Source organism: Stomoxys calcitrans, chromosome 4, assembly GCF_963082655.1.
Source record: "Stomoxys calcitrans chromosome 4, idStoCalc2.1, whole genome shotgun sequence".
Classification (NCBI taxonomy): Eukaryota; Metazoa; Arthropoda; class Insecta; order Diptera; family Muscidae; genus Stomoxys; species Stomoxys calcitrans.
The window spans coordinates 17,765,931-17,775,372 of NC_081555.1; the positions used below are offsets into that span (position 1 = coordinate 17,765,931).

At 38.0% G+C, this 9,442-nt stretch overlaps 1 protein-coding gene across 2 annotated transcripts; it reads right to left on the reverse strand.

The window, feature by feature from the left end:
• Positions 1-2,068: 2,068 nt before the first annotated feature.
• LOC106084144 (AP-1 complex subunit beta-1) lies at positions 2,069-6,106 on the reverse strand. 2 transcript variants are annotated; one of them, XM_013247648.2, is made up of 5 exons: positions 6,025-6,106; positions 5,367-5,494; positions 4,260-5,303; positions 3,379-4,203; positions 2,069-3,305 (listed from the first exon to the last, which is right to left on the reverse strand). In XM_013247648.2, exons 2-5 carry the CDS (start codon positions 5,472-5,474, stop codon positions 2,517-2,519), a joined length of 2,766 nt encoding a protein of 921 aa, XP_013103102.2. In that variant the 5' UTR covers positions 5,475-5,494; positions 6,025-6,106; the 3' UTR covers positions 2,069-2,516. The 2 variants fall into 2 exon arrangements, with proteins under 2 accessions (XP_013103102.2, XP_059224001.1); XM_059368018.1 differs by having other exon boundaries at positions 5,367-5,491; positions 6,025-6,094.
• Between the last annotated feature and the right edge of the window lie 3,336 nt (positions 6,107-9,442).

The window sequence follows — 9,442 nt, forward strand, 5'->3', positions numbered from 1 at the left end:
GAGAAGACAGAGTACTGCAGATTATGCAAAGATTATTAAGAGAAAGTAAATAATAATCGATTAATGTTCTACAGACAAGTAGTATGAAAATAATCGTGGCTCGGAGGTTTTTTTGGAAAAACATTTCGGTGGTTGTTACTTCTTAACTAATGCTGGCATATTTTGGTTAGCTTAGCTTGAAGAGCGCGATAAAAGCAACCTCGAAGGCTTAAGGTCCATTTTTTTCGCTCTAGATGAGTGAAGAGCAGAATAAAGACGACGAAGAAAACAGACAGATCTACAATAAAGCACGGAAGACGAACCATTGTACAAGAAAACAAGTAAAGGCGTTCTAATTACTGAATCTCGGGCATCGTCAGCTAAAAGGTTACACAAACCCCGGCACCGGATGACTGTGAACAACACATGGGATGGTGCTCTGAGCTTAGATTTTTGTGATGTTCATCGTCAACACGAGAAGCTCAGCTGAGAGCTACCGAGCGCGTCCACGGCTGCAGTTACAGTCGTGGACAATCAGCGATATCGATTGGAGAGTCTTAGTGAGAGGTTGGGCGGCAACGGCTCTTGCTTAAATACTGGTCCCTGTGAAGCTCGATATGCAAGTTGAGTTATTGGCGCCTTTAAATAACCAATGACCATAATGTTCCGGCGCCAATGGGTCCTATGGACCGGAACGAGCTTGCTCACCAATTAAGCTTGACAAGAAACACTACCTCGAAATAAAAAAGGGGCTAGACAAACAAAATGAAGGGCATGGTGCTTAACGTACCAAATTTCTGCCAAACCAGGCAAAAATTTAAGCCTCTAGTAGCCGACGAAGGCTATTCGTGAGATTGGCTTATATGGTTTAAGATCGATTTGGACAATACTTGCCATGGATGTTAAACTACGTGCAAAATCTCAGCCCAATTGGATTGGATTAATTGCGCTTTTTACATATTAAGAAGTCAACTCGGGAGATAGATTTACGTATATGGGAGCTATATCAGTTTGTGGTCAGATTTGGATAGTAAAGATAGGTTATGTCGGAACTATATAGTGTTATAAGCGGATTTGAACCATACTTAGCACTGTTGCGAGTTCCAACAGAGCATTATGTGGACATTTCTCCCAATCATATAACAATTGCGGCTTCTAGGGGCTCAACATGTTGAATCTGGAGGTCAGTTTATATGGAAGCTATATCAGGTTTTAGCGTGATTTGAACCATACTCGGCACGAGTATTGGAAGTCGTAATAGGGCGTAAGAGGTACGCGTAAGAGGCCACTGACGCTGAACGCCTGGGTTCGAATCCTGGCGAGACCATCAGAAAAATATTTTCAGCGGTGGTTTTCCCCTCCTAATGTTGGCAACATTTGTGAGGTACTATGCCATGTAAAACTTCTCTCCAAAGAGGTGTCGCACTGCGGCACGCCGTTCGGACTCGGCTATAAAAAGGAGGCCCCTTATCATTGAGCTTAACTTGAATCGGACTGCACTCATTGATATGTGAGAAATTTTCCCCTGTTCCTTAGTGGAATGTTCATGGGCACAATTTGCATTTGCATTCCAGAAAAATAGGGCACTATGTGTAAAATTTCTCCCAATTGATGTTTGACATGACAAGGAGAGTTGTTGGCGCCTATTATTTTTTGAGATTTTATCCTTAAATATTTCTCATATATGCATTTTGATTTGTAAATAGAGCAAATGAATTCGGTTTATGTGGTCTTCCTCCTTGAAGTAAAGCAAACAATTCTCACCATAACCGAATGAAGTTTTTTCCTTAACCAAGAAGCTCAACCAAGAAGCTCGCGCGGGGAAGCGATAACCAATTCCGTAGCTTAATCTGCGTTAAACAGTGATCCATTCCTGGGTTACCTCGTTGACCACTTCGTTCCCATGGCCCAAAGAATTTTTTACATCTCCTAATCAGTCTAGACCTCAAATGGCCCAACGTCAGATCTTTCAGTGCCTCCAAATCTCCAGCATTTTCAGGACTGTGGCCCTTGCCAAAAAATTTTCTTTGATTTTTATCTTTGATTAAATAATTATTTATTTATAATGCATAATATGTTTGGTTTTTAATAACATTAAATGATTAAAGATGCATATTCTAAGGTATGCATATTAGAGTTATTGAGTGTTTAAATGTATGGTTTTGGTGTCAATACATAAACGCATTCTATAACATTTATTATTTATTTTATTATAATTATTATTTGCTTATTATGATAACGATTTTTGTGTTTGCAAACTATAGGACAAGCTACTCCACAAGGAATGTTTTGTGAGTGGGGGGTAATAAACTTAAAGTTTTGCGGGGGAACAATAAAAAATCAGGAAAAGACGAAAAATTAAAAATGTTAGCAATCAGAATTTCCAGAACATAACATAAATGGTACATCTTTCCTTCGTGATAATATTGCTATGCATTGGAGTTGTATAGGGTTGTTGTTGTTGCTGCTGTTGTTTGAAAATACGTTTAATTCAATTTGTAATACGTGGGGCTTATGCTATTTTTTTTTGGATGAATTTAAGGTGAACGTATGATTGCTTCATAAGCGGCAAATATCATGGGCGCCACCTCGACAGAACGTGATTTTAAACTTAAGGTGGCATCCGGATTTCCGGGCTGTAGTTTCAATTCGAGTAATACCCATATATTATTGGTGAGTTTGAGAGATTGGTAGAGCATGTCCTGGCCTTCGACATTACGTTTGGCTATGGTAAAGACATTGTTGGTTGTCATTTTGGAGGCGATGCCATCGGTGGTACCTATGACCCCACTGAGCGAGTATTGCACTTCGTTGGCAGCTGGAATTTCTTTCCATGTATTGAGGAATACCCTTTTGTCCAATTGCCCATCTTCGGCGAACAAACAATTGCCATGAATCAAACAGGCAAAGTAGAAAATGTCTATGTTATTCTTTACGGCTACTTGTAGGTTATTAAGGGGCTCCATGCGTTGAACGGGTCCTTGTGTACCCAAATTGAGGCTGGCCTCAGTTGACTGATTTGGTGGCAGTGGGGCAACCTGCAGCGGCTGACCGGGCACCAAACCAAAACTATTTTTGTTCAATTGTATGGCAAAGCCACTCATGAGTTGCATGGCTTTGTTGGTAAATTTCATGTCCATAAAGATTTCGCCATTGCGACGCGAGAATGACCCTTGTATCTCCAAGCCCTTGCCCTTTTCTGCGGGTAGCCAAACAATTTTTGGTATTTGTAAGCCTACATTTAAAGCTGTACCGCCTAGACCAAATATATCACCCAACAAGCTGCTAGCTCCTGCAGAATTTGTTTCGGCAGGGGGACCACCAAGCTGTTAAATATTTTCACAAAAAAAAAAATCAAAATGTCCATTTAAGTAAAATTTTTGTGATTTCACTACTTACCAATATATCCAAACCTCCTCCCAACAAGTCAACACCCATAGTGGTGGGTGCCGCTGTGGGCATTGAGGGAGCATTTATATCCATTGACAATAAATCACCAATTAAAGATTCTTGATTTGGTATAACCATAGCTTCACCACCAGCTGCAGAAGTTGCAGCCTCACCACTGTCACCGCTGGCTACAGCCCGATTGGGCAAGGATTTGCGTACACCAGCTCCACGACCCTCCACAAAGGCAGTAGGTGGTTTATGATAAACACTGGCCAAGGAACTAATATGGCAAATTAGCTCGTCCAACAAAGTGGGCTCCAGCAAATCAGTTTCTTCGGAAATTAAAGGTTTGTCGGCCAACACCACCTCCTTGGCCGCAGCCGGATCGGTGGACAACAAACGCCAATAGATAAAACCACGATCGCGTAAATCTGGATTATCCGAATCTTGAGTGGCCAAAGACAAAACATGCTGCACCAATTCCTGGGTATCTGAGGGTCGTTTCAAGAAAAGTTTCACCACAGCTGTCAATAATTGCAATTGAACTTGGGCATTCTCATCTTGGAAGCCTTCCAAGAAGCTATCCAGCAATTCATCAGCATTGTCAATACGTTCGGCATATTCGCCAATGATCCAAACCATAGAAGCTCTGGCCTCTGGCTCATCCAAGGTATCTAGATTTTCACACAAAGTGCTAATAATGCTCTCGTATTTGTTGGGATATTTGCGGAAAATATCTTTGATGACCACAATGGCCTCTTGGACCACATAGTTGACCTTGGTTTGAATAAGCTCCAAAAGTGTGGACACACAACGTTCAGCAGAAGCTTCCACCTAGAAAAGAAAAAGAGATGAAAAAAGTCCAGTTTACCTTGCTTTCAACTTTTTACCTTAATAGCACAACGTCCTATGGCTCTTACAGCCTTTCTGACAAAGTCCACATCAACCTCAGTGGCATATTCCTTGAGCTCACTTAGCACTTGAGCTATATTGCTTTGATTAGCCAAACGTATCATTATGTCCAATTTTTCCAATTTCACATAGATGGGATCATTGTATTTAACAAAGAAAACCTTCATTTCATGTTTCAGAATGTCCGGGCGTTTTTGTACAATCAAATTAATATTACGCAAGGCCACATATTGTACTTCCGGCTCTGAAGATAGCAAGGTGACCAAGGGAGGTGCTAATTTTTTGGTCAGAGTGGCACAGAAGTCACCATCATTTGATAGCATTTCCAAAAGCTTCATTAAGACCTTGACTGCGCTCAAAACAACAGCAGCATTGGCATGGGCCAAACGTGGAGTAATACGTTCGCATATAGACTGGGCTTCACGCTCATCCTTAGGGCTGTAATTTGCCAAAGAATCTAAAATGAAGACTTGTCCCCATTCGGTGCACTCATTCAAAGCTGTTAACAATTTATTAATGGTGGCCGAGTTCATTTCCACCAAAGGCTGACCCGATTGGCTAGATTCGTTGATTTCACTAAGAGCAGCTACAGCATTTGCCACCACCATGGGATTGGAGTCAGACAAAAGATCTTTCAGCTGATCGAGAAAGCCTTGATCTTCAACCATGGAGGCTGATATATCATAAAGTTTGGCAACGCACACTGCGGCTGTTTTCCGTACATAAGGATCCTCATCCTTAAGACATTTGCGCAAAGGTTCACATAGATATTCGGTTATTTTGTCCACACGAATACACCCCATGGTGCGAACAGCCAAGGCTCTGATCAAAGGATTGGAATCTTCACAGTCCTTTACAAATGTATTCACAGCCATAATGGCAGCATCTGGTTGCGACTTGGCATAGTTCATGAGATACAAGTAGACAAGCTTCTTCAGCTCCAAGTTATCCGTTTGCATGCAATTCACAACATCAGGGAATAGCACAGAAACATCCTTGCCCACAGTCATGCTGGCAATGACCTAGAATTAATAATTCTTTGAGTTTGGGAAAAGAAAGAAAAGAGAAATTTTTTTGTGACTTGCCTTTTTTACAGCTTCCTTTTTCTTTTCTTTTTTGTCATTGTTCAATTCAGATTTTAGTTCGAAAATTTCACCTTTCTTGGTGGTGGAGAAGTATTTTGAATCGGTCATTTTTTACCCGATGTTAACTGCTAAAAAAGAAAACAAATTTTAAAATTAAATTTAAAAAATAAATAAAAAAAAAAAATAGTCACAAATTGCTTTAAGCGTGAAAAAGTCAGTCATTCTTTCTTTTGGATATTGCATAAATGGTTGAAATGTATGCACAAATATTTCCCGAAGTTGCACATTAGTCAACAGAAATATTCCTTCGATACAAAAATACATCGTTTTGCCAAAATCCAACATTGGATGGAATTTCATTTTAATTTAATTCGGAATAACATTTTGATAATAAAAACTTCTCAACGGTTTCGTTATCAGTTGATGGTGTGGGAGTTAAATGAACAGCCTGCAAATGTCATTAAATGCCAGCGCAGTCTTTTATGCACAGCGAATAGATATGTATTCCGGGGCGTATACATGGTGGCCTATGTTTTTTACCCAAATGTTTTCAGTCCAATTTTATGCCCATAGCCATTGAAATTCATAAAATTTATATAAAACAATGCCTGTGCTTACATTGAACTACGTTTTATTTACAAAATTGGCTTAAATTTACCTTTATTTTTGTGTTTAATTAGAAATTGAAAATGACGAATTATTTTCTCTGCGCGATTGATGTCGTTATTAACGATAAGTATAATAAAATCGATAAATATCGAAATTTGCAGGTTTATAAATCGATAAATAAAAGTATGCAGCCTAAATTGAAACTTTCAAAGTAAGCGTCTGTCAATAGCATTTTATCTGTGAGCTGGTTAAATTTTTTTAAGTTAAGTTACGTTTACACTGACAGCTAAAGCGTGTTTTATGGGTCAGGTGATTAAAATATCACTTGGCTGAATAATAAATAGAACGTTAAGTCACTTTCCGAAAACAAAAAGTGGAAAGTCACCATGAACATTGAGGATTTCAAAATGTTTGTCTGAAAATTACATAAATAAAAGAAAACGTTAAAGGCTGGTACTACGTTCTTTTTTACGGAAAAATTTCCGAAATCGTTCTTTCGGTGGTTTGACAAGGTTGATTTTTTTGGGTTTCTTTGGCAAAAATTTTGCCATTTACATATAAAAAATAATATGGCATCAAACTATTTCACAAACCCTATAATTTCGTAGAGGTTGATTGAGTTGCATGTTGTGAAAGAAAAATGTATGTTTCTTTCGGGTATATTTACTAATATTAAAAAAATACTTTATTATTTATGCATCCACAAACACTTTATTTTTTTCCAACCAGAGTACATGTGAGCAACATCACTAACACTAACAAACACCCAGTTACAATTAGAAGTTTGACGATCGCGTAAGAAAATGCCTTGTCGCACAGCGACTGTGGTTGTGCTCTCAATGGCCGTCCCGAAATGTAAATTTTCCCTAGAAGAAAAAACAAGTTATGACGAAACGAAGACATTTCGAAAAATTTTTTCGTTTATTTTTTTATATGTTTAAACGCGAAAACCGAATATAGTACCGGCCTTAACACGTTATCCCGGCACGGGATAGCTGCGTGCACCACACAAGCTGGAACTTTGAGGTCCGCTCTGTATGGTGCTCTTTGTTGTCACGAGAAGCTTAGCTGCGAGCTACCGTGCGCGTCCACAGGTTGCGGATAGTGGAATACTCCATACGGAGTAGCTGCAACGGCAGTCGCGGACACTCAGCGGTTTCGAGCGGAGAGTCTCAGTGAGAGGTCGCGTGGCAACGGCTCTTGCACAAATACTGAGTGCCTATGATGCTCGATAAGACAAGGAGGAGCTTGACGAGGAGCGCCTCCACATGACAATTTGGTTACAACAACAACAACAAAACGTTAACAAAGTATGAATGTAAAAAAAGGAGCGATTTGACATGCCACTGAGCAAGTAATGTGAAAAATTCAAAAAAATTTATGTCGGCTTACGCTTTCCCTAAGCTTATTAAGTAAATCCTGAAATCAGCTAAAATTTTGACTGTTGCAATGATATGTATCATATGAGTGTACGTGTACCGTTCCCACTTTGCCTTTGGTAAATTGCAAACTGGATCAGGTATTTTTCCCTCGGATGTGAAGTGGGTTATTGAGGCAAAGGGTCGTAATCAGAAGTTTCCAGGATGGTAAATTAAGTCAAATTATGCAATGTGCATATCAAATAATAGGTATTGATGAATAGATTAGGATTTTGCAAAAAATAATTTAGGGGTCTTGAAACGTCAGAACCTAGTCAATATGAGTTGGATTGTTTGGGTTATTATGGCCGCATGCAATCAGAAGTAAATCTAACCGTCTAACCCCAACACAACCGTCTAACCCGTGTTGTACCAATGCACATCCTTTAAAACGTCGACTCCAGAAAGTAAAGGCTCCAAGCTTATGTCGGCCCGGATAGCATAACCTGAAGAAGGTTATTTCCGGTCATTTCCGTCAGAAGATTGTGTTCGCGAACTCAAAAATTTGTGAAAAATTGCTCAAATTGTTACTGGAAGTCGTTCGCGTACTTTGTTTGCCAGCAGAAGAGAGCGGGAAAGTGTGTGAGAGCGAGCACAATTTTGAGTGTTTGGTAATTGAGAGCTTACAAATTTCTACTGGAGGATTTTTCCCAGTGGAAATTTGCAGCATCGAACAGCTGTTCTATGAAAACCATCTGTTTAATAAAAGTAAATAGCAAAAGAGAGTAAAGGCTGTGCTTACTCTCCTGAAAATTTGTACTGACAAATTTTTACTGCAAATGTACGCGAATAGACCTACTGTCAAGCAGTTTTGCCAGCTTGTCGAGGACCGCTACCTCCACATGAAAGTGTGGCTACAACGACAACAACTGTTCTCGGTATGAGGATGTCATTTTTCTTTTTGTTTACATTAATTTTTTGTTTACGTTTTTTCCTTTTTGTGGCATTTTTAATATTCATGGGCCTTTCCACTTTTGGCTTTCTGCAAGTGGCACAACCTTCTATTATTGGGCCTTGTGGTCCTCGTTTTTCCACCCTTCCATATATTGAAAGAAACAAACATTTTTGCACTTCATATTTTAACAAACAAATGTTTTATTTCAATTAAATTTTCATAATGTCTTTTTTATTTCTTTAGTTTAAGTCATTTTTCTTAATATCATGTTGAAGTAAGTCGTTTATAAAAACCAATAGGAAAAATATTAGTACAACATATGTATGTGTGTTTAGTTTTTCTGTTTTTTTTTTAATAACAATTAAATTCTTATACACAAATAAACTTTAGAAAGTACAATTCGGTTCTTTTAGTAGTAGATTTCTGGATTTGTGGACTTTCTTTTTTTCTTTGTATTTTGTTTTTATTACAATATTGATTTACCTGCTTGAAGATATGGTTTTAAGTTACATATTCATAAACGTTTTTTAACAAAATATTTGTTTAGGTTAGTAAATATTGAAAACCCTTTGGTTTTGTCAAAAATAAAAATTCTATAAAAATTTTATAAACTTAAAGAAACAAATGAATAAGCACTATCTTGTTGAGTTTTTTATGATTAGTAAATTACATACATTAAAAAAAAGTAAAAGTGCGATTCAGTAAATTTTACAAAATAATTCAGTCTTTTTTAAATCAATTAAAAACGTTTAGGACTGTATTGTTTTATAGGTTTCAAACAATTTGGAATATTTCAAGGTATACGCTGGAAATGGTACTTAAGTATCACTAAATTTTATAAGAAACATTAACTCACTGCCAAAACCACTAACTTTTTGTCACTCGATTCCTTCGCCAATTCTTCAAAATCATTTGTTTTTCATTTATAAAACCAGTTTGTTACAAAAAGTGGCGCAAATCGAGTGACAAAAAGTTAGTGTTTTGGCAGTTAATATAAAGTTGAAATAGCATACCATGCATTCTCACTTGCTTTCTTACTCACTCGCTAGGCGAAAACATAAAGTGGATAGGCCCCATGAACATCATTATAGATGTCAAATCTGCCGATTGAAAATATCATCAAATAGGAGAAAACGTAAACAAAGAATGAATGT